We start from the raw sequence: 25846 nt of genomic DNA, 5'->3' as shown, positions 1-25846 counted from the left end.
ATCATGTTAAAACATATTGTGTGCTGCAAATATTGTAATTATAAACTGACGGTGACTTTATAACCCAACAATTTCCTTAATCCGTCTCCTATCAAGCGGTGAATTAGAGAGGTTACACTGTAGATATTTCGCTGTGCTATTGTATAGCTTAGTATCTAATTATTTGTACCTGTAATTCAAATATACAGCATGGGTCACAACTGATGAGGGAACAGCAGGCACTGACCAACATGGGTAAAGTAGTTGGTGTGGATGATCAGAATGCGGATCATAATATTAATTGACGTAAGTCAACGTTGTGTACTTATGACTTCCCCTATCAGACCTGCACCACTGGTCTGTCGGAGGAGCAGTACTATTTTCAGTATGCAAAGGAGAGCAAGCATCACACTACTCAGCCTGGTCTGTGAAATTAAACAGAGCCACAGGAAAAACACAACTTGTTTATTAAGACTTCCATATTTAACACGTTAGTTCAGGGATGGATCAGACATATAACATGGCACTTGCTACACGAAAAGCACGGACAACAACCAGACAATGCTACAGTACAGTGCCATACCATAAAACAATGTCACTGCGAGGCATTGTCTTCAGTCCATTCTCACCACTGCCATCCAAACAAATTAAAGCTGTTGATCTAAGAAACAACTTGACTTTTACTTGAAGTGAATAGCTCATTCCACTCCGAAGTTATGATAATTTTTTATTAGTCATGAAATTTGTTGAATGTACAATTTCATGACACTGAAGCTATTTTCAACTTACCCTTATAGAACATTCAGCAAGCAGTCAACTACTGTTCTAGAACAATTTAGCTGGTGGTGTAACTAGTTTGTGTCATCAAACATTAAAGACATCCTTGAAGAGGACTGCAGCACTCGAAATTGTACACATACACAGGTGCTGTTGTGGAGATTTTCATTTCAAATACTAAATTAAATTATGACACATTAGACAGAACCTCAATTTTCTGAACACCAAAGCAACTGGGTATTTTGTCAAAGTGTACTCTTTATTAGTGTAGTCAAACAAAGCTGTATCTTGTTGAACACATTTCGCCTCAGATAATAGTAACTCTGAGAATGGTGGTATTAGTTGTTGGGGGTCAGGGGTGTGCCAAGAGGGGTTTCAGGAAATACCTACTGAAATTGTCAATAGCAAGCAAAACCCAGGCCAGTATGTTGCTGCTGAATTGTTAGCAAACACAAAGCACCGCAAGTACATCAATCTACATTATTAAAGTGGCAGGTCAGTGAAATACTCTAATAGAACAGTCATCAAATGTAACACTGTTTAAAAGTCCTCCACAGTTGCTTAATATGAAGACTTACATTTTCAGCGCTATCCCATTGGCACACTTGCTAGGAGATTTTACAAATGAGAAGTAGATGGTCCTTTGTATATGACAAATTACTTTAGGCTTATAACTGAACTACATGAGTATTCGTGGCCATCACATCACTGACTGTCACGGCTCTTGATCAATTTGCATGCTGGGTAAAGTATTGTAATGTTAACTGGTATTCCATAGCTAATATGTTAGCTGGCTAGCTAGTAGCTGGGTATATTATACATACATGTATGATACTGATGAAGGCAACACAATTATAATTTGCTTCATTCTTTTAATGATACAAGGTATGTGTGGGTGTGATTGTGTAGGCATTTAATTATATAGGTCAATTCAGTAGCTAAAAGTTGACCATATCCTTCCGTTATGTAGCCTTCAGACTATACTGGCATTTGACAATCTGCAAAATTAAATCTTCATCAGCATCTGGGGGTAGTACCCCACACCCCTGCATCTTGGATTTATAATTTCCAGTGGAAACCCTTTTTGAAAAATCCTAAGCATGCATATATGCTCCTGGTTGTTTACTTATAATGCACAAAAACTCATAATGTGCATGTGTGTGTGTGTGTACATGTACAAAATTCTAGACTAGGAGAAGTTTACATTGTAGGTATATGATGTCTCTGAGCCAAGAGAGTGAGGTTACACAAGTAAATTAACAAAGAGTAAAATTAATATTGTGATAAAAATAGCAAAGTAGCATTATCAAGATAACAGAAATTGTATTATCGTACAGCCTTACAACCTCTGGCTTGTTAGTACCTGACCGTCAAACTTGATAGCCTTGACTGTTGACTTTTGGCTGCAGTCACAGAACAACTTACTGTGAGTACCTGTGTGTCACCCATTTGGTACATTTTTATAGCATAGCCCATGGCCTTGCAAGGTGAAGTGACATGTCAAGCCTTAATTCCAACCTTCAAATTCAAGTTACCAAAACCTTCATATAACTTGTCTTGAGTTGTTCCAGTTGGTGTCATTAGCTTGTGGTGGCAGTTTGACACCAACAGTCAGTGTCAATAGCCAGTCACTGTGCTAAAGTTTTAAAATCCACACTGAATTGAAATTTGTCACAAAGTTACAGTTCAAACAAACACATAAAATTTAAGACTATGGCTACAGTCACAGATCACAGCATCCCATTTGGCTGACTTATTAAAGCAAGGGGATGTCACATAGGCACACACTGTAAGTAGATCTGCAACTGCAGTCAAAGTCTTGACCAGCAGAATTTACTTTGACCTGTGACTAAGAGCCCTTTTCAATCCTTGACCAGTGACTTAGTGATGATATTTCAGTACTTTTTGATTGTGGGTTGGAAACTTTGACCATTGACTTGGCACGAATTTGGCAGCCTTGACCTTTCACTTAAACTTTGACCATGGTCGCAAATCTACCTACAGTGAGTACTTCTGTGTTACCCCCTTGTTATAAAAGCGTAAAAGACTGATAGCTAGTTGGGGGGAAACCAAAGGGATAAAATACTATAATACAACACAAACTATTTATCAGTTTGACCAAGAGTTTGACACCCAGGCACAACTTGGCTTACAGGATGGCCACCCAAGTTTAGTCATCATGTTGTACCAAACTGAACACATGTTTAAACTCACTTGTCAACTAGCTACTAGCTTGAGGACTCCGTAGAGAACCACTGAGTATTACCTTGGCATAGATAATACACGTATTGGCAACACGCCTATTAAACCTGTAGTGACATCACGTACAATCCTTGTTACGGTTCATCCGCTCACTTCTGGCATAGATCCTTTACACACCCTGGATATAAAGGATCATCAGGGGCGTAGCCAGGATTTTTTGAAGGGGGGTTCCAGCACCAGCATTGAGTTACTAGAAGCAGGGGTCTGGGGGCACAGCCCCCAGCCGCTGAGAGACTTTCAATATTTTATTAAATCAAAACTCAGCAAATTGCTATATTTTATGCAAAAAGTACATTAATTATGATGCATTAAGTGCCCCTGGGATGAAGGTAGTACTAGATAAAGTCACCTAGTGGAAACAGACAGCATAACACATAGAGACACATATAGTAATCTGTAAGTGATGGTTATATCTCACTGTGGTATAGGAGCCATGAATCCACTGATACAAATGACAATCAAAACAATATAACTATACAAATATGCATAGCATGAATTCATTTTGCATAACACAAGTGATAAAATTACTGGAGCTCTATATCTTTAAACACTGCACACCAAAGCTATAGCAGTATAAGGTCATGCTAAGTTTTGCATTTAATGTTGGAATGTCTGAAAAACTTCATATGGACATGGATATTTAAATGCATGTTCTATTAGAGTATACCTGACTGCTCTATTAGAGTATATACCTGACTGCTCTATTAGAGTATATCGATCTATTTAACAAGTTTTGAAGAGGGCTCATGTTACCTCTGTAAATCCTTCCCTGAGAGATGCCTGAATGTAAGTTTTATCAATTGTTGTGCTGTGCCATCACACTATATTGCTCACTCATTTTGTCCTGCCACACTAAATGGTGTGTTAGGATCCTGCTTGCAGAAGTCTAAATTTTACAGGGGGGGTTCCTGAACCCCCCGGAACCCCCCCTCCCTACGCCCCTGGGATCTATGCTTCTGGTCAATATATCGTCACTTGTGACAAAGGATTTCGGAATTAATGGGAATAAGGGTAATTGATAGTAGAACGATAAATCCTACCAATTCTGGTTGGCAAGGTCCGAGGCCTGATACAACCTTTACAGCGAGCGCCGTCGAACTAATCAAAAAGCGAGCGGCGTAAAAGGGTCGGCTGCGCCAGACTAGATACAACCGGGGCAATGAAAGGCTGATTTATTTGTAGTCAGATTAGTGGACTGTGTCTCTTTGGTTGTGGTATTACTCTAACTGGAGCAAAATCACTTGCAGCGGGATCACTAGCTAGTAGTCTAGTGCCCAGACCGCTTTTTTTCTTTTTGTGTGGGGGCGGAGAAAAAAAGTTTTCTCCGCCCCCACACAAAAGAAAAAAAAGCGGTCTGGGCACAAGACTAGATTACTAGTTAATAAAAGTGTTAAGAAATTAGATGTGACGGATAATTCCATCACTGTGAAGGGAGCTCGTTTGACAGTACAGTCAGCTGTGGAAATGGAGTCTGTTAAGAAGTGTTGATTAATAGAACATACTGTGCTGATAATGAGGTAAAGAAGATGATGTTGATATTGGAACAACGAAAGGTAAAAGAGGTATAGGAGGTTGCATTGTGTCTCTTGCTTACTGTTGTCAGAGTAATAGGGTTGAGATCATGGCACAGGAGAGTGATGAAGAATATGTTACATGTATTAAAGATAGTGACCAACAAAATGAGACCACAGGTAGGAGAAATTATGCTGTGTTATGCACGAATACATTACCACTGCAACAGGTAAATATCATTCCACCACCCCCACAAAGATAATACGAGCTGATTAGTACTACCAACAGAAAGTGTCATCACAACACGGACAGACGTACCATTTTATAACTATATACAGTTTACAAATCCACTTCATATATTGTGTGAGTCTTAAGAATTAGATTGAAGTTATTCTAGTGTGGTTAAGGGGTGATTACATGAGCCATCACCTGATGTAGGCATTTAGCAGTTCCAATTAAATATTATAGCTATGTTCTAACTTATTGACCACTTCCTTTTCTGCATTGCTTTTTTTGCAGCATGAATCTACATGCATGAATGTGCTTCATTTACTTAAAACATCATTGATAGAAAAGAAGGCTAGTATAGTGCAGTGTATGTAGAAAACTGAAAGCATATTGCATGCTAGTAGCATAATATTATAATTAGGAGCTCATAAGCACTGCTCAGTACCATTCAGATAATTGATAATTATATCGTCACTACGTATATGCTACTACTGAATAATTATCACTTTACACATGTATACAACTACACTGGAACTTCAGTCTTCAAATGGCTGCATTAGACAGGTTGATTACAGTTCTAGGGGAATGCAGGGAGTTAACCATTTTATAAAGAGGCGGTCTTTCTGTACAGTTACGTTGGCAATTAAGACTGTTCTAGGCTTTTTTTCAGATGGTTATAATTACTTGGAGAACTTGTATATTATGTGCGGTTATGACTTCTGGAGATTTTAGCTGATAAAACTTAGTTGCTTAATAGTGAGACGGGAATTAGCTAAGGTGGTTAATATACCTCACAATGGGCAGTGTTGGGCAAGTTACATGTTAAATGTAACTAGTTACATATTACTTGCAACTGAACTATTTAGTTACAGTTACATATTACCCATAAAATAAAGTAACTATAATAATATTACATATTATATTACTTTGTGTCCACAGCCTTAAGCTGTCACGTGTGAAACTACCACCTTATCACGTGACATAATTGCGTTGTTGGACAATGTGCAAATCTTGGTTATAAGTAAGAAGCTGGTAAATGAGCTTCATTCAGTAGGCTTCATTACTTTGCTGTGGCTAGGCATTACTCAGTGGATTACTAATGAGATTACTAACTTCGTTACTTGTAGTAATAATATTACGTAATATTAGATTCGTTACAGTAACTATGTTACTTAGGTAACGTGTTACACTTGTAAGTAAAGTAACTTGAGCTATATTACCTGTTTTTATAGTGTATTTCATTATATTACTTAGTTACCACAAAAGTAATAATATTATGTAATGCATTACTCCCAACACTGACAATGGATAGTATAAATAAGTTATTGATTGATGATTGGCGGCACTCATGATCATTTTTATTCATATGGGGCCTGCTGGGGGCATCTCCAAACTGATTGTGGTATGCTTAACATCATAATGATGCTAACTTCCCCCCCCCCCCTCCCCTCAACGTCACACTATGAAAACAATGCATTGGCAATAGATGCACAAAACATATTCTTTACCTGAAAACATAGTCTACAAACAGTATAGCTGCTTAATCACATCACTTTCTCTATTCCTAGCTGTTTACACTATAACTACTTTAATAATGTCATGGGCTGAACCCCCTCCCCCCTTAACATCATTATGACGTTAAGCATACCAAAATCAATTTGGAGATGCCCCCTTACCCAATTCTACAAACTTGATTGTGTTTTCAACATGCATTCACAAGTTTGTTTCATTGCTTGTACTATTATAGAGACTGAAAACTGTAGAAACAATTGTTGTATCAGGAGTCCATAAGCCCTGCAAGGTTATGTCTGCTTTTGGGTTCATCAATTTGTTTGCAAAAAGGTTTCAGGATATGTACAGCAAAATACACTAGCTACCAAGAGTTAGTAGCAGAGGACCTAGCCTCTTTACTCTTGATGTCATCAGTTTCTCAGTTATTCAGCTGCATCATCGATATCCTGATTTGCTGACAGAAGTAACTCATGCAATGTAGTTGTCTGGGTCAAAGGCTATATAATAGGCATTAATTTATTATTTCACTCAAAACCATGCTGACAAACATTGCTGCGTGATGTATTGTATTTATTATCCTTCTTGTGGGTTGATTGGAAGATGATAAAAAGATCATATAGGCCATGAATGCCGGCTATTCTGAATAACACATGCGCATATACAGAAATCGATAATAATGCATGCAAGCAACATAATATTCCAAATTAAGTAAAGTAAAGTACAGGAAGGAATTTTACAAATCTTTCGCCCATTCCCACTTGTGTAGGAACATGGTTCCTGCATGTGTAGAGCTTTATTGAGAATTTTGTAGGACATATTCGCACACTAATTTAAATTTTGTAGGAAAGATTCCTACACCTGGCACAAAGTGTTCTTGTGTTGGTGTAGGAATTGTTCCTACAATTGTAGGAATAATAATGACACTTGTAGAAATTATTCCTACAGAGCATGAAAATGTCCTACACATGCATTGTGCCATGTGTAGGAATCTTTCTTACAGGATTCAATAGTGTGGGAATATTTCCTACAAATTTCTTAATAATATAGCCCTACACATGTAGGAACCATGCTTCCTATTCAAGGGTAAATTTTGGCATATCACATAAAGTTTGCTGTGTTCTGAGAAAAACTTGCTACCGCATAAAATTTTGGTTTCTCTTTGGAACATGTTATATGTATGTATGGTATACTGAAAAATTGGAAATAATGAACTTCTTTGTTTTTCATGAGCTGGACAAAATTACAAAACGTGACAAAAGTTTTAGTTACAATTATAGTATTACACTATAATATACTACATATTGAACATTTATATTTTCCACCAGATCTAGCTAGAATTATGAATCAAGACCAGCCTCACTTCTTTCACAGTGACTAATGGGTACAGTCAAGTCTATGTATGTATGTATGTATGTATAACCCTACAAAAAATTCAGCATTACTCCCTGTAATTTTACCCTGGAACTGTCCCTGAATATGATATATGTCTGGTGCCATTCTGGACTATATAGTCATGAATATAGTAGCTAATTAATTATATACATATTAATAGCTAAAGCATACGAATTTTAGAAATCATAGAAATAAAAGGTAGCGAAACAAGGGACATCATTTAAGCTTGTATAACCATGCATAATTGCCCATGAACATGCCATACATGCTGAGTGTGTTTCACATGGTATTGGTTTATCTAGTATTACTGCATAAAAATGTAAACACAGACACTATATAAACAATATAACATATAGTTGGGGCGGATCTAGGATTTATAAAGGGGGGGCTAACTCAAGGTACTAATCTCTTGGATGGAGGTATGCAAAGCACACCATGCTGGAACTAGGGGGGTCTGGGGGCATGCCCCCTCCCCCCCAGGAAATTTTTGAAAAATAGATGCTAAAATACTGCAATTTGGAGACATTTCCACACAAAATGCATATTTCTGCCTGTAGATATTTTATATACTGCCTTTAGATATATGGCTCTTGCAGCATTTGCTAATGGAAAGGTTTGGGTAACCAAGCACATGGGAATATTTTGAAATTTGAATGATACTAGATTGAATCTGAGAGAATTTTCGATGAAAATTGTGTACCTGATACTGGTACCGGTAATATCTACACAAGTAGATGAACAAGCCTTTAAATAGACCAATGCACTACATTGTATGTATAGGCGCACGAAGATTTGGAAAAATTCCATAACAGAACCAACTTTTTTTTTTGCTTACACTGAATGTTCTATTAGAGTAGTTAGGTGACTGCTTTATTAGAGTATCTCGATCTTGTATACCTCCAATGCTGATCCGGGTCCTTGTTGCATAACTTTTAGCATAAATCCACTAATAATGCCTTGGAAAGATGTTTATAAGGTGGGTTTATGGGTATTTGTATTATTAGTGATCATAATTATAATTATGCTAAGACAAAATTTCACTATAATCCTCAGCATATTGATTAAGTAAAGCCTAAAAGTGAAGGGGGGCTTCAGCCCCCAAAGCCCACCTTCTGGATCCTACTTGTTTTTACTGCCTATAGCCTCCGGATTTCTTTTGGCAGACCTGATTAAGTGACCCCCCCTCCCCCCCAGAAAATAATTTTACTAATTACAATCTGGATGCATTTGGTTAGTTGCCCATCACACTGCTTAAAGTGTACATAAGTCAACCAGACACAGTATATTAAACAGCATTGATTGATACATTGATTATAGAAACTTTGTTACTTGCAGTAATAAAATTACTTAATATGAGACTCATTATAGTAACTTCATTACATACCGTAATTAGCTTTTTTTTCGTTGTAAAATAATTTTAGTATGAAAAATTTGTATGAAAATTTCTTACACGAAAATTTTTATACAAAATCGAACTAGAGCAGTCATTTACATAAATCATATGAAAATATTTTTACACAAATTTTTTTGCATGAAAATAAAAAATTATGGTAGGTAACACGTTACATTTTTAAGTAAGTTATATTACTGGCTTTTATAGCATATTTCGTTAGTTATCACACACACAGCATTATGTGCTGGTCACTGTAAAGCATTAATACAATAAATACTTTAGGATTAAGGAAGAAAATCCATCCCTCCTGGAGGAGACTGAGTGTGGCCCTGACTAGACATTGGGTGACCTGCAGTTCGATTCCTGGGGTTGGAGGGATTTTTTTTCCTTACTTTGGCCCCTTTTCTGTTACACCTTTTCAGCTATAAGTCACTAAGTCTAAGTCCTTGAAATTAGGTAAGGTAATCCTAAGGCTGCAGCACATGTTGCTGCAGACCTTCAGTGCTGGTCACTGTAAAGCATTAATACAATACAATACAATACAATAGAAAAGCAGTAATAATTATCATGTAACTCGTTACCCCTAACACTGCACACCGTCACTTTATAACTAAATTTAGAGTGCAACTTGTTAGAAAAACGTGCTGTTATTTCCACAGATGATAATGGTGGTATTATTTCCACAGGTGACAACGTGATAATGGTGGTATTATTTACACAGGTGACAATGGTTGTGCTGCTATTTCCACAGGTGATAATGGTGGTATTATTTACACAGGTGATATCCAAAGGTGATAATGGTCATGGTGTTTTTTCCACAGGTGATAATGGTGGTTACGAAATTAATAAATTACATTACACATAGTGAGGAATTAGTTCAACTTGACTAGTTGCTTCACAGGCAAAAACATAAAGAATATAAAGTTGGCAGGTTGGCATCATACAGTACAGTACAGTGGCAGTAAAGTGCTATATAGTAGAGATACAAAGGTTTGTCTCCAGCCAAATAACACCAACAAAAACAGCCTCATTTATCCTCACAATACCCAGACTTTTGTAGGTTCTTTTAGAAGAAAAGGTGAACCTTTTTGTACGGGATTACATCAAACTAGGGGGGTCTGGGGGCATGTTCCCCTAGGAAATTTTTTTGAAAATAATTTGGTGGCATTTCTGTCAATAAAAATAACATAAATATTTAGGCAGCAAATTCAAGCTCAAGACCAGCTATATGGATGACATTTGGCAAAGTATTTCTACTGCTACTGTAATTATATCATCTGTATCTATGCATAAATGTATTGGAATGTCACAGTGAATATGGACTGGAGAGCCTCTCAGTACGGGCATGCAGTGGAGCAGGCCAAAGAGTACTTTAAGACAATGAAATCCACACACCGCATGGAGTTGAAGCATTCATGGGGTCAAGGCCCATTTTTTAAATATTTAATCAAAGTTCTAGTTTAGACGATCTCATTATGTTTTTGTTAATAAATCAAGTAGTTAAAGAAAATGTAAATGTGACCGAGTGATTGTTCTATTAGAGTGATTGACTGCTCTATTAGAGTATCTTGATCTTCATTTCAAGCAGACTGAAAAAGCTAGAGTAACTCATGTATCTAATATCAGACGGGCTCCAAAATCGGACGCGATTACTCGAGCTACACCAGGAATTTTTGAACAACTTATATGACTTTGCCAAAGCATTAAATAACAAACTCCAAGTAGATGTTGATATATTAGATCTATCCAAGGCATTTGATAGTCATGTATGAAATTCTAATAGAACAGTCACAAGTTGTACTGTACTATATAAAATAAAAATAATAAGTATTTTAAAAAAATTGTTAATTTAAAAATGAAGTAGGAATCTATACAATAAAAGTAGTGAAACAAGAGATGAATTGTGGTATTACAGCATAGCTTAGTGGGAAAGTCCCTACTTTGGCATATTAGCTATAGCAATTTTGTTCAATGCCAAAGTAGGGACTTCCCACCATAAGCTATGCTGTAATACCATTCATTCTTAAATTAATATTTTTTTACTAGTATAATATCTATGGTTAGTGGAAAAGTATTAGAAATTTTTACCAAATTCAATATAAACTTGTTTGGGGGGTCACTCTGAAGGCATTTTTTGGCTTGGTTATGCTTAACCATATACCGCCAAGCTGTTATGAAGGAATAGTGAGGCTAGATATTTTTGGAAAGCCCATGTACAGTACTACAATACCATATGATTACTATTGTACTGTATGATACTTCTACACATTAATATGGATAGTTACATACCACTTTCTGAGGTTGCTTATTGAGAGAAATAGTCTGAATCTTTTTTTTGTAATTCTTCTACTTTTTCCTTTAGAGCTTGTGTAAGAGACTTTTCAACTTCTTTGAGTTTCTGATTGGCCAATTCAATGTCAGAGGCCAATCTCTCATTTTTCAACCTTTCTTTTAGAATTGCATCAAACAGCTTAATACCACTTGTTATAGCTAAGGCCAACAATTGTAAATTCCTTGTTTCCTGCCCTAGTCAGACAAACATTACCATGCGGGCGGTTATTATTTATTATATTGTTAAAATCTATTATTTAATATCAAGGATATTAAAACTCCAAATTGCTTTTTTCTCTGAGATTCAGGAGAGCTAGATTACTAAGATTCAAACTTAGATTTGAAGCATTGCAGTGTTTCCTGAGCAGCCAGAAAGGCATTTATGTATAGAGCTGCTGGGTTTGCCATGCTTGTGGTGACACATGCTAGCTAGTACTGTACTTACTAACCTGACTTTGTACCATCAACTTCAACAGTACAAATTTCTGAATGTTTCACACATTAATAACAGATTGAGAATGGGACTCGTGTTGATGAACATCTCAAGTTTACCAATGGCTACTTGAAGAGATTCACTGCTAGTATTAGGCTGGATGTCATGCACTAAAATTACATCAGAATCTCACATCAGAGTCCATCTATCCTCTTCCTCCCAATGACACAACCGAACTCCCTGCCAGTATTAATATTTAGGTCATATGACTATTAAATGCAATAATAAATTTGCATGCAGCTTTAAAATTACCATGCGGGTGGGTGACAGGAAACAAGGAATCTACAATTGGTGGCCTAAAGGATCTTGTTGATTTACTGAAGCTTTAATATGCTTTAGCTCTTGACACACTGATGATATTTCAGGCCGTTTCGCTGGTTTATTATGTAAGCATGACTCTACCAACTGTTTTAATGATAATTCACAGCATGATTCAAGATATTGCTCTCGTCTGTATTTCTGTGAGGGCAATCATAGTATCTTCAAGTTCTAGAACACGATCCTTTGGTTCTGGCCATTGATGAGACATGACATGACAGGCAACACATCCTAATGAGAACACATCTACTGACTTGCCATATCGTGGTTTCACAGACAGCACCTCAGGTGGCATGAAATAAAGCGTACCAGGTGTCTTGAGTTTGTGTCTTCTTTCGATTATGCTCAATTACTTCGGCTACTCCTAGATCAGCAACTTTTGCTATAAATATTTTGTTAAAAGTATATCATTGGAGGAGAGGTTTCTGTGGATAACATCTTCATGATCTTGACTGTGGAGAAACTCCAGTCCTTGAGAACTATCAACCAGGATGGATAATTTGATGTGAAGAGAAACTTGATCTTTGTTATATTTCTCCAGGAAACCCTTCAGGCTAATTTCCATCATTTCCATGACAAGCCATGGTAACTTAGCTTCACGAGTAGGATAATTGATGGATTCCTAACCATTGCACCACATTAGGACGATGCAATCGACTCATAAAGGCACATTCAGTAAAAAAGATACTTTTGTAGCATCGCGTTCTTCTGGGGTAACTCCCTCCACTAAAATCGGATGCACTTCTTTAGCAGCACATCTCGTTCCACATGATGAACATTTATGTTTACAGCAAAGACTCGTCCATACCAATTATTTCACCAGTGCTCGTAACACTACACAACTCTACCAGTTGAGATGTATGCGATGCAGTCTTCAGCAAAGCCATTTCAGTGCATTTCTGCATTTTCTGCACTTGCCTCGACTTAGAGGACCACGTGGGCGAGCTTAGCAAAGGTGCGTTTTATATTGGATAATCACGTGTACTGCTTGTGGGAATGGCGCTCCTAAGTGAGCGATATTTGAAGACATCTGTTAAGAAGACAAGGAAAGGAGCAGTGCTTAAAATAGTGAGGGAACATTATCTCAGAAGTGATATTAGTTGTGGGGTCGAGGACTGTTCCACGTGCCCGACAAATCTTACATCCAGCAAACTGTCAGGTGTCCCCATAATCGAATCTACCTTGTGTCCATATCCTCATTACATTGTTCCTGATGTGAGTGTGGCTTTGCATCAAGTGGATTTCTTAGAAGACAACGCCATCAATAATGTAATTGTTTTGCAGACAGTTTTGCAAGCAGTTCGTCAAGAGAGACTCACGGTATACAAAAGAATACGGGACGCAGTCAGCAACCCAGATAAGAATTTTTACGTCTTCAGCAATGAACATCATAAGGAAACTTACGTAAGGGAATCATCAGATGGCAGCAATGATTCAGTCAGGAAAGCTGTAGACTGGTATTCAAAACATTTTGAGAAGGCACGTATTGAGGCTAAAGCAGTGCTGTTATCAGGGGATGAAGATAGCAAAAAGAAAGCAAATGATGCCAATCTTACTGCTTATACTGTGTTTGAATATGCTGAGGCACTTGTGGATTGTCCTGGTATTGTGGATAAACTGTCAAAAAAGTCAGAAGTTCCGTCTGCCAAGTCACAAATTATCTTCCCTGAACACTTGAGCTTGTCTAAAGTACTTGCTGGCATTAAGGGTAAGAAATTGTACCAAGGTACCTTTCAAGCTTCCAGAGAGAATTATCTTGAGGGCAGTATTTCAGTTGAAATTGATGGCGTAGAGAGATGGGTTCTAATACAGGGTCTGCAGAATCTAAATCGAGCAGTTCATGGAGACACGGTTGCTATAGAGATCCTCCCAGAAACAGAGTGGTCTCTCCCAAGTGGTGTTGTGACCGACAAAGAGGCTGAGGACACTGTAGAAGAAAAAGTTGATGACAAAATCTTAAAACCAGTCGCTGTGAAAGAGTCTAACTTACAGGTAACTGGTAGAGTTGTTGGTATAGTGAGACGGAACTGGAGGACCTATTGTGGGACATTGTTACCACTTCCTGACATGCGTGGGGCACATCACACATTTGTACCAGCTAACCATAGCATTCCAAGGATTCGTATTGAAACACGCCAAGGACCTACTCTACTTGGTCAGAGAATTGTTGTCAGTATTGACTCTTGGCCTCGTTCGTCTCGGTTTCCTCAAGGTCATTTTGTGTCTGCCCTTGGTCAGATTGGAGACAAGGACACTGAGAATGAAGTTCTTTTGTTAGAACACGAAGTTCCCCACCAACCTTTCTCCCTTGCTGTATTAGCTGACCTCCCACAATTGCCATGGCTGATTACCGAAGATGACGTTAGAAAGAGAACGGATTTACGTCACCTTTGTATATGTAGTGTTGATCCTCCTGGCTGTACAGACATTGACGATGCTCTTCACTACCGGGAACTGGACAATGGTAACTGTGAGGTTGGCGTACACATTGCAGATGTCTCTCATTTCATTCGACCAAATACTGCCATTGATAGGGAGGCAGCTGAGAGAGGAAATACAGTGTATCTGGTAGATAAACGTATTGACATGGTCCCAGAATTGCTTAGCTCAAATCTGTGTTCACTTCGTGGTGGAGAAGAAAGATTTGCTTTCTCTTGTATTTGGGAAATGACACAAAATGCTGAAATTGTCAAGAAATGGTTTGCAAAAAGTATCATAAAGTCTCGTGCTGCCTTGACATATGCAGAAGCTCAAGCTAAGATTGATGATCCAAAACTAAGTGATGAAATAACACTCAGCCTGAGAGGACTCAATCGTCTTGCTAAAATCCTGAAACAAGAGCGTATGACCAAGGGAGCACTCAATCTAGCATCCCCAGAGGTGAGATTTGAAGTAGACAGTGAGACACATGATCCAACTGGTCTTGCAACAAAGGAACTCAAAGAAACTAACTCTTTAGTGGAAGAATTCATGCTTTTGGCTAATATTACAGTTGCATTAAAGATTCATGATCATTTTCCAGACTGTGCTGTGTTGAGGCGACATCCTTCACCAAATGTCTCAAACTTTGATACACTTATCAAATGTGCTGGTGCCAGAAATGTTAAATTAGATGTAGCAACAGCCAAAGAGCTAGCCAGTTCACTGAACAAAGCAGAGATACCCAACCAACCTTATTTCAATACCCTGATTCGTATTTTAACTACACGCTTCATGATGCAAGCTGTCTACTTCAGTTCAGGAACAATTCCCGAAGCAGAGTTTCACCATTACGGACTGGCCACACCAATTTACACTCATTTTACATCTCCTATCAGACGTTATGCTGATTTGATGGTTCACCGTCTTCTTGCTGTTGCCATTACTGCCGACAAAACTTACCCGAAACTGTTGGACAAACATAACACCCAAAAGATTTGTAACAATCTCAACCGTCGACACTTGATGGCACAGCGAGCATCTCGAGCCTCCATACAACTTCACACCCATCTCTTTTTCAAAGACAAGGTGGTTGAAGAAGAAGCTTATATCTTGTTTGCGAAGAGGAATGCCTTACAAGTCTTGGTACCCCGCTATGGCGTAGAGAGTATGTTGTTCTTAGACAAGAAAGGGGAAACGTCTGTTAAGCTTGAATATGATGAAGATAATTCTACCTTGTTGGTTGGTCGTACAAGGTTCCGAACCTTCGACAAAGTAGTCGTACAGTTGTCAGTTGAAAAATCAGGCCTGCAACACACTAAACTGAAATTGTCTCTTGTAAAACCAGCTATACCATCTGTCAGTGTTCCATCAGTAGAACAAGAATCAACAGCAAAGCCCCCAAAGAAGAAGAAAAAGATTTGACGAGACTTTTTTACACATTTTTAAATTTAATACACTTGTTGTTTCATTATGTACACTTAGATTGTAGTTGACTATAATATACAATACTGCTATGCAGTCATTTGTTTGTACAAATATATTCTGTTCATTTGCAATTGTGGGGACTAAATTTTACAAGCTAGGGGCAATGAATTCCACATAGTTCCAGCTATGATTTGATCCTTGGTCTTTTCTGCACTAACTTGTGCTGTGCTTGGACTAATCTGTAGAAAAATATTCTCTATTATAGCAAACAACAAAATATAGTTGCACGCACTTCATTAACAAAATGATACCATGGGAGAATCTGGCCATGGGCTGTCACAAAATTGTCAAAATTTCTTTTGAGTCTGCCAAAGCCACGTTTGACATTGATTTCACAATGCAAAGTACTGTACATATGTGACTGGATCTGGGAATGCCAGTCTTATTGCCCTTGTCAGCAGATTAGATTTTTCACCAAGAACACAAAGCCACATGAATAAACTATCAAATTTCACAGCTAGACTTGAGTAGTCTGCTTTTGCTGGTTGCTTTTCCCAAGCTCAGTGGCAATCTGTACGTGCACGCGGTGTGGGGTCTTAATGGAGCTCTAGTCAGCCTAAGGGATGGCTGTATGTGGCTGTACAGCTCCGTGGTGTTGAATAAAGACCTCTGCTGTGAATTTTAGCCAGTTTTGAGACCTGAATGGCACCTAATTCATCCCTACGCCTCCCTTTTCAATTTTTTATACAGCTTCTTACCCTCCTTCTGGCCTCCGCCTCCCTCCCCATTTGGAGCTCAGATGATACAGCCAACCAGTCTAAAAACTATCTAAAATGGTGGGAAAGTTAGCTGCTGACAGTGGATGCTCTGGAAGGTAAGGAATTGGTGTAAAACTTGTGAAAATTAGGCACACATAGCTTCAACCATTGGCAAGCTACAACATGTTAAATACTTAAAACCAGCATTTCTCAATACTTTTAAATAGGCGATAAGACCGGTTTTTCAGATTGCATCACATATATGGCAAGTTATGATAATTTTGTGAATCCCATCAGTCAGGGGTAGTGGAACAAGTTAAGGGTGAAAGAGGGAATAAACTAAGCAGCTACTTACAGTTTCAGAGAAATTTAAAAGTGACTGTTCAATTAGAGTAGTTGACTTCTTGCTAACTACTCTAACAGGATGGAGGGGAACAACTTTGGCAACAAAAGTTACGTAATGAAGTTTGAAGTATACAACAGACATGGATGCCATTCTAGGGGGACTGGAGGCATGCCCCAGGAAAATTTTCGGATTATAATTAGTGATAGCATCTAAGAGTAGTACTAAATAAAAAATAACCACTCCTAATTTTAATATAGAGGTGACTGCTCTATTAGAGTAATTGGCTGCTCTATTAGGATACCTGTGCTACAAACAGACTGCAAGCAAAAGACAATAGTGAACCACTTGTCCAATAAGCTAATGCTGCATCTCTTTGAAAGCATTCACTAGCATAAAACAAACATGTTCAATCTCTTCTTGCTTTGGCAAACATTAGCATTTTCTCTCATTGCAAAACAGGTGGCCAAATATTTCACCTATTTAATGTATTCCACTGTATACTGGCCTTGCATAAACATGTGGGATTTTTGCAAATCTGGCACATATTTAAAATCTAAAAACATTTACTTGCCACATTTTATTGCCAACTGGACATTGTGCTGTATAAATTGTTTTTGAGAAGTGGGTGGCAAATGATAGACTATTGTTTTTATATCATACAATTTTGCAAAATCTGCTTGTGTGAATGTTTTCTAGACTTACAATGTTACCTTTACTGTCTAAACACTAACCGTGATAAATTCTGAATTTTCTCCAACATGGATTCATTATGTGCCTGTAATCTCTCTCTGTGTTGTAGTTCACTGACCAGCTCATCTGAAAGTGCTACAGATGGAAAATGTATAGTGACCTTAATAATGTCACGTGTGCTTCAATAAGAAACCTCCAGAGGTCATAATTGTAGTTGCAGGGTGATGGTGCTATGTTTAGCTTAATTTTATGGACTCTCCAAAGTTGGTGTGATTCTCAAAGAAGTGATAGTAATTTATGAACTACTTACAGTAAAGGGAAGCCTATTGACGACATTCTCTTAAAATTCCAAGACACTATTCAAGCTGAAAAGAGCTCAAATTCTAAGTATCGCTCATCTATAGATCCTTAAGAAAGCCCTATATAGAATGGCTTCATTATGTTGCAGTACTAAAGTTTCTCATAGTTGACATGTACAAGTGTGTGTTCTATTAGAGTATTTAGACTTACTGCCAAGTATGGTCTCCAAGCTACACTTTAATTCTCTCAGTTGCATATATCCCATTTGATGTATTTGTTCAACTGGAATTTTGTCTGGCACTGAACTGTGTGACAAAATAAAATCACCTCTGTCATCTAGATATCCTGTCATTTTTTCAACAGTAGATGTTCCATCATTAGTTACAGATTCTTCATTGACACTGTGTTTTGCCTTTGTATCTCTTGAATATCCTTCTGTGTTTTTCCCTTCTTCACTTGTTGGTAAAGTAAATCTAACCCTTTTATCATTTTTCTGGGTAGCCAGATTAATGTCATCATTAGTTTTAATGTCTTCTACATCATGTTGGGTTTCCATGAGGTCTGCAGTAATTAAGTTACTGTCTTCTGTTTCTGTGTGGCATTCTTCATTGTCAGAACTGTTGTCATGTAAAATGGAGGGGTTTTCAAATGCATCAATTCTCACATCTGATTGGTCTGATATAGTACTTGTAATGTGGACACCAATTAGCTCATCAACTTTCAAACCAGTAGCTCGAAACACTTCCTCTTCGAATGATACTCCTTTATAATTGCCATTCGTAGACTTACGGGCTGCATAGTCCTTCCAAGCTCGCTGAATTCTAAATACAAAGAATTCAATGAAATACACCACACAACCTCAATACCTTGTTGCACAGACATTCAACATTCTCTGCTTGTTTCTATGAATGGAATCATCCTCCTCAGCTTCTAACTGTAGCCTAGCTCTGTAAAGAATAACTACAGGTGATGTGACATTAATAGAGGACTAGGCTAACGTTTCAACCAGTAGTTCAGCTTCTTCAGTTTGCAGTTTCTGTTTTCTTAATCGTTCTTCTTCATCCTATACGTTAAGTATGTTGTAGCTCAATAGCTCTGTTTGTAGTATTGTGTCTATAACAGATGTGTGTGTGTGTGTGTGTGCAGTGCTTGTTATAAGGCTTTGTCTGATTTTATTAACATATTTGGTAAAGCCAGTTACCTTTATATAGAAATCTGTTCAGTTGACTTACATTGTCACAGTCTATTTGAATATTGTGTCATCTCACCTTTTCAAATTGTTCAAATAATCTATTTCTGTATTGTTTTCTGCCTAAATACCCTCTAAAATGTTTCTGTATACATATGGCGGCTTTGGTCTCTAATTCATCTTCTTCTGATAACCTCGTTTCTTCATGAGTTTCAGGCAACACGGAAACAGCAATATCGTGATCAAGCTCCTATCAAATTTTCGTTCACTAAAAATTCTACAACAAAAAGTCAAGTAGCTACCTTCATAACTTCTCTCGTCCTTTCCAATCTGGACTCCCTAATTTTATCCAAGTCTATTTGTGGTTCGTTTAGGTCGTCCATTTCTTATTGAAACTACACAACTCAAACTACAAGGGATTTCTCCCTTTTTGTGCGCACGCGAGCTGCTCTCACGTGTTTATTGGAAAATGGCGTCCAGCTAAGGAGGTCAGCCATATATGCGAAGTCATTGTTAGTTTTTGCTAGACTACAACCAATACTGCGTCACCGTATCGGGCTGCAGACTGAAGTAGAACCGAACTTAATCGTCAATGTATCTTAACTTACGGACAAGTAGTAGAGTTCTGGACTTTTACTGAACATCGCGGGAGCACTCGGGACCTTTTTATTTATTTAATTTTTAGTTTTTAGACGTAAGTGGTATAAATGCCGTTGCTTGAAGGTAATCAAACACACCCGGATAAGGGTGAGGAGGGTCATGACGGCAACGACAATAATAACACGGAGGTATCCGGTAACCAGGATGGAGGCGGTGGAGGTGAAAATAGCCAGCAAGATTCTGATGAAACGAAAGATGAAACCAAGGAGCAGCAAGAGCAACTGCAACAGCAGCAAGTGAAAAGGACTCAAGCAGATGGGAAAGAAGAAAAAGAGCCGTTTCAGTATCCTTTAGTCGGAGATCCTCCGTTTCCTGTTGGAGCTTTGGATGCTCTAGATGAACAGTTAAATCGTTTGCGCTGGGTTGTACCAGTGCTTGCTAGAAGTGATTTAGAACAATTACTGCATGCCGCAATTATCCTCTGCCATGAAGGTATGCTTTATACAAGTCACATAATGTCACCCTGTAAGTTGTTTCTTTAGGTGTGGATGATAAAAGTGAACCATGCCAGAGATTTTTCCGAGAGGGACTTACGATGTCGTTCACCAAAGTCATGCTTGATGATGCTGTCATTAACTGGAAAGAAGAAATACAGGTGAGCTAATAATAAGTATGATTTTTTTTACAATGCATAACTCCATTATGCATCCTCTATGCTAACCTTTTTTTCTGGGATGTTAAGGAAAAAATTAGGCGGGTTTTTGTTTAATCTATGCACATTTTAATTGTGTAAGGAAATTTGGCTTTATTTTCACGCAGAACTTTAGCTTTAAATAAACCCAGAAAATAAAATTTTCAGCTTACAAATTGTAAATGAAATGCGGCAGTCAGAAATACCCTGTACAAATCATTCATGTACACATGTGTTGACTGAACAATAGCATGATGCCTTGTGTAGCAGTGTGCTTGTCAGTTGCAATCGCAATTTAATTGCATGAATCATTTTGTATAGCATACCCTTCAGTTGTGTATGTCAAGGATGTACATGAAATTATTAAGACTGGTGGATTTTATGCTACATGTATAGTATCAAAGTTAAATGTTGAGCCTATGGACCTGTCATATACCTGTAGATATATATTGTACGTTGTTCTTTATATTTCCTTGTTCCATTTTTCCTTGGGATGGAACAAATACCACACATGTGGTAGTGTAAGATGTTAACATTGTAGCTTATTTAAACCAAGTGTGGTTAACTCCATGTCTGGATACATTTGTTGCACAGTGGTTAATGAATTGTGTGGTGTGTATTAAAAAAGATGAAACGGATTTGTCAATAATTGCGGTAAACTTGCAATTTCAGAATGAAGTATAGCTTTAAAATGTAATTTCATCATCCTGTTAGAATTTAGCTTTTCAAAAATCTCCACAGTGTAATTGTATTTCATGTGATTTTTGGATTAAAAGTTGTGGCTGTAGCTGAAGAGATACAAGTGTGTGTAGTGTGTGTCTGTGTGTGTCTGTGTGTGTGTGTGTGTGTGTGTGTGTGTGTGTGTGTGTGTGTGTGTGTGTGTGTGTGTGTGTGTGTGTGTGTGTGTGTGTGTGTGTGTGTGTGTGTGTGTGTGTGTGTTGCCCAGAGATATTTTCTGAGATTCCTCATCATTTCTCTTTACAAAAAGAGAGCTCTGTTTCATGCTACAGTAGCTACTATAATTGGGGCACGAGACTCCAGTGATATATAAAGGGAGGAGCCAGCCATTAATTAAGGTGGTTCTAGTTGTATGTTGCTAGTGTAGTAGGATTGCACTTGTTACTTCTCAACCAGCCAGGTGGTCTTCCAAGGCATTCATGTGATATCACAGGTTTGCTGGGGGTAAAGGGTAACGGGCTTATAATGCACTGCTTCTTTTTCTGTTGTCTACTTCTTTTTCAGTGGCCATTTCTCATAAGCAAAAATTAATTTAATGATTTCTGTCACGAGTGAAATAAATGTGTACGCCTGCTGAATGCATATACTACATGTATTTCCTGCAATTTTTACCTCACAGAATGTGAACATGCCTAACATTGTGTGTGTGTTGTGTGTTATATTTTGCTTCTTATTCATGTAGCGTTGCATCTTCAACTGTGCTAAGCTCTTGATAGAGATTTGTGCAGTGAAGATGGACCAGGACTGGTTTGTCCTGCATGACTTGTTGAACTTGGTAATCAACCCACTAAACAAGTCAGTCGAGTATTTATATTGGGCATTCGTATTTGTATTTTACACTCTATGTATTACATTGGAACCTATTTTAGCGACCACCTAAAAAATGGCCAACTTCAAATTCCCCAGCTGACAAGTTTGTCGTATGACTGGGTCTGGGAAAACTGTTATTACCCTCCATGACAGCAAGTTAGACTTTTCCATAGTGGAAACCTACATGAATAATTAAAATAGCGTTAAGTGACCAGTATTGCTGGCTGCTTTTTCTAAGCCCAGTAGTGAGATGTACCAGTGGTCTGGGACCTGGGGATGGCTATGTGGCTGTGCAACTCCTGTGATATTGGATAAAGTCTTGTTCTGTAAAATTCCTTTCATTTTAGCTGACTTTGAGCCCATAACTTGCCCTCATTTACCTCTGCATGCTCCAAACTTGGCTGTTAGCTATACTTGCATAGTAGATGCTGCAGAGGGTAAGGAATTAGTATAAAATATGCTAAAATTTGGTACACATAGCTTCAACCATTGGTGAGCTACAGCACTCTGAATAAGTGCTTCTTTATACTCGAGTTTTCCCAAAGACAGTCAGTCACATATACAATAATCCACCTGTCTACTGAAGCCACCTGCTTACCAAGTCCAAAAATTTGGTCGATAAGTGACAGGTTCTGCTGTACTTGTGTTAAGCATGTGAGAGGTTGAATGCATGAAAATAGCTTATTTTTGCAGATGGAATGTACACAACTATCGTTACGATCCAGAGACTTGTGGAAAGGTATGTATTGTTAGTTGCTTTGTGTTGGAGCTGTACATGTCTACACTTTGTATGTTGTAGTAAGGCTTTGTGTGTGCGTGTGTATGTGCAGTGTGTGTATGTCCAACTGCGTAGCATATTCTCCTTTACAGGATATTGAAGAACACAAGATATTTGCACGACCTTATGAAACCCAAGCTCCAAAGGTAATTGAATGTTGGCAATTTGTGTGTGCTGCCGCACTCATTCATACTTCTATGTGTACAGTAGGTGCATCTGTGCATTTGTGTCACTGTGATTGTTTTGTTCAGGGCTGGTTGGTTGATATGATCAACTTGTTTGGTGAACACGGTGGATTTGAGAAGTTCCGAGATCGAATATTAAAAGGCTCAGCTCTGAATGTTTCTATAATAGCTGCAATGATTAGGTGGGTATTAATTAGAAAATACATAAACAAGTGTTTACTTATTTGGTAGTCACTTGTGGTCATATATTTACTTGTATCAATGTTACCTGTAATTTGCTTTGTTTTACAGACCATTTGGACTTTGTGCAGACTTCCTTAGTACTATGTGTGTGGAGACATATATTATTCCAGTAGTGGTAAGACTTCCATTGTTCTATTGGACATTTTTGCGTTAACAGTTGTCTCTCATTTCCACCTTCTCTTCTGGGAATTTAGGACAAGGTGTTGGACTTTTTGGATAATCTCATGGATGATGCATTGAAGAAGGAAGCTGCATCAGAGGCTAAAAGTGACACCTTTTCTTCTATAATGAAGGTGTGGTGTGTATGTGTGTGGTGTGTGCATGTACACAAGGCGCATGTGTCCATGCGTGTATCCTACAAAAGGGATTGCTTGCATTGACTCCTAGTACCTAAGTATAGTGCATGAGTGTCCCAGTGTTTCTGGATAGATGTTAACATGCATTTGGCAGCCTAAGGTTGTCTTTTGCTTTCCAGTGTAATGTAGTGTGTTTAGTGGAGTGTATGTTGGTGTGCGTGCACGTATGTGTGTGTATATTCCTTGATTTTTGTATAGTCTCTGAGACATTTATCAAGGCGTATACCTGGCCGAGAAGATGTGGAGGCATTTCGTTTGAAAATGATTCTCAGATTGCTAAAGATATCCTCCTTCAGTGGGAAGATGAATGCTCTCAATGAGGTGGGTTATTTAGCACAATTTAGCACAAGCTGGTGGTATTTGGTACTTCACCTTGCATGCTTTGTCCTTGGTTATCTTGTGGGTATCTTAAGTTGCTAAGTGGAAAAGTATAGACAGGGATGTGCAGTATATAGTACGTGAAACATGTTAATGTGGACGCTCGAAATGAGAACACCTCCACAAGAATTGGTGCATGAAGGGATAATTGATGGGAACTTCTGTTTGGTCACATGACAGCCAAGTCCACAATAGTTACTAATTGTGGCATGGATATGTTTGAGACTGTGGATAGGTAGGAGGTGTCCTAGTTACATGATATCCAGTTTGGATGTAGCCCACATACATAACTTTGAAAACAAAAACCATGCTTATCAAAATGTGATAAAGTACCTGTGATTGCATTATACACTGTGGACTCCTGCTTGACAGACACCTTTATCATTAGGCTGTTGTGAGGTGATCCTAAGGTGTTCAGAACGGTCCTAAAGTGATTTTATGTATTTGTGGAGTTTACATGTTTACTTGTTTGTTAATTTTATCTACAGATCAACAAGATAATCCCGAGTCATCATCCTCAGATCTACAACTACCAACATCAGATGGAAGAGGACCACATCACTGCTGATAAGCTAGCTGTAAGTGTGCTTGTCCATCTGTCTGTCCATTATGTGCTCATCAGGTGGCTGTGAGTGTATTTGTCTGTCCGTCCATCCGTCTGTCCATGTTCACCTTATATGCTGGCTACATGCTCATCTATCTAAGTTTGGGCATCTGCCTGTCTGTTACCATTGAGTCTTGTCTGTCCTTCTGTATCTATGTGTGTTTGTTTGTCTTATCTGTAACTACTGTGTCATCATATGTCATTGTATATCACGTTTTTATATCACCTTACGTGTCAACCTTGTGCAGGCATGGATGAAGGAGCACAATGTGCTATCAATTGTGCTAAGGGACAACCTCCACCAGCCTCAGGTAAGCACTGTGGCTTGTAACCAAGTTCTGTTCATCACCATATTATTGTCATAGTATGTGGAAAAACTAGAAAAGATATTGAGATTTTGTATCAAGGAACATTCCCTGTCTGTAGAAGACTTGGATGCTATTTGGGCTTGCCAGGTCAGTGTATGGAACAGTCTAATAGAACATACAGTTAATTTTAATTGTTCCTATAAGTGAATTTAATTTTGTCTTTTCGTTTTATTTTTTCTTCACCAAGAAATTGTTTTGTATGTAGGATGGAAAGCACGAAGCCATAGTAAAGAACATTCATGATTTATTGGCGAGACTTGCATGGGACTTTTCTCCTGAACAACTGGACCACTTGTTTGGCTGCTTTCAGGTATAACAAATTTTCTTCCCTGCCAAATTGTGCCTTATTTAACTGTTGTCTTATTTCTATACAGCGGAGCTGGGTAGGTGCTAGCAAGAAGCAGAGGGATGACCTTTTGGTTTTCATACGCCATCTTGCTGAGGATGATAAAGAGGGAGTAATGGCTGGCAAGGTAGACATAGCTATTTAATTGTAGAAAGAGATATAAAATTAATAAGTTGTGCGTAGGATTATTGGATGAAATTTATTAGTCAATAGTGTCTATAATTTACACCCAATGATGTGTGACTTAAATGTAATCTGCAGTTTTGTTTCCCTCCAAAGCATTTGTGCCATAGTTATAGCTATATTGGTGGTGAAAATGATGTTTGATACATTATCCCCTCTTAAAGCTTTTACATAGCTACAATAATGTACGCTACATATACTTTTTGAATTGTGTCCTTGGTCCCCTCAGAAGCTAAGGAG

General features: G+C 38.1%; 3 protein-coding genes and 1 long non-coding RNA gene across 4 annotated transcripts in view; 3 read left to right on the top strand and 1 right to left on the bottom strand.

Annotated features, from left to right (window-relative positions):
* The first annotated feature begins 3842 nt into the window (after positions 1-3842).
* LOC136240821 (uncharacterized) lies at positions 3843-4921 on the top strand. The gene is made up of 2 exons (XR_010693990.1): positions 3843-4709; positions 4760-4921. It is a non-coding gene; the product is annotated as an uncharacterized lncRNA (long non-coding RNA).
* Positions 4922-13153: 8232 nt separating this feature from the next.
* On the top strand, positions 13154-16188 carry LOC136240377 (exosome complex exonuclease RRP44-like). The gene has a single exon (XM_066031338.1). The coding sequence runs from the start codon at positions 13194-13196 to the stop codon at positions 16038-16040; it is 2847 nt and encodes a 948-aa protein (XP_065887410.1). The 5' UTR covers positions 13154-13193; the 3' UTR covers positions 16041-16188.
* LOC136240378 (uncharacterized) lies at positions 16058-19780 on the bottom strand. Its single transcript, XM_066031339.1, has 7 exons — positions 19629-19780; positions 19406-19576; positions 19136-19200; positions 19004-19084; positions 18348-18958; positions 17879-17972; positions 16058-16282 (listed from the first exon to the last, which is right to left on the bottom strand). The coding sequence occupies exons 1-7, from the start codon at positions 19707-19709 to the stop codon at positions 16228-16230; spliced, it is 1158 nt and encodes a 385-aa protein (XP_065887411.1). The 5' UTR covers positions 19710-19780; the 3' UTR covers positions 16058-16227.
* LOC136240376 (ubiquitin carboxyl-terminal hydrolase 9X-like) overlaps positions 19778-25846 on the top strand; it is a 32941-nt gene continuing 26872 nt past the window's right edge. The window contains exons 1-14 of the mRNA XM_066031337.1: positions 19778-20418; positions 20469-20581; positions 22038-22150; positions 22859-22904; positions 23036-23089; positions 23195-23310; positions 23420-23486; positions 23566-23664; positions 23926-24048; positions 24594-24683; positions 24958-25020; positions 25075-25164; positions 25283-25387; positions 25452-25550. Coding sequence (XP_065887409.1) covers positions 20034-20418; positions 20469-20581; positions 22038-22150; positions 22859-22904; positions 23036-23089; positions 23195-23310; positions 23420-23486; positions 23566-23664; positions 23926-24048; positions 24594-24683; positions 24958-25020; positions 25075-25164; positions 25283-25387; positions 25452-25550 — 1563 coding nt within the window. The 5' untranslated portion in view covers positions 19778-20033. The remainder of the gene's footprint in view (positions 20419-20468; positions 20582-22037; positions 22151-22858; positions 22905-23035; positions 23090-23194; positions 23311-23419; positions 23487-23565; positions 23665-23925; positions 24049-24593; positions 24684-24957; positions 25021-25074; positions 25165-25282; positions 25388-25451; positions 25551-25846) is intronic.

Source organism: Dysidea avara, chromosome 12 (assembly GCF_963678975.1).
Source record: "Dysidea avara chromosome 12, odDysAvar1.4, whole genome shotgun sequence".
NCBI lineage: Eukaryota > Metazoa > Porifera > Demospongiae > Dictyoceratida > Dysideidae > Dysidea > Dysidea avara.
The sequence above is the reverse complement of the archived record's forward strand: the minus strand, read 5'-3'. Positions and strand labels throughout refer to the sequence as shown.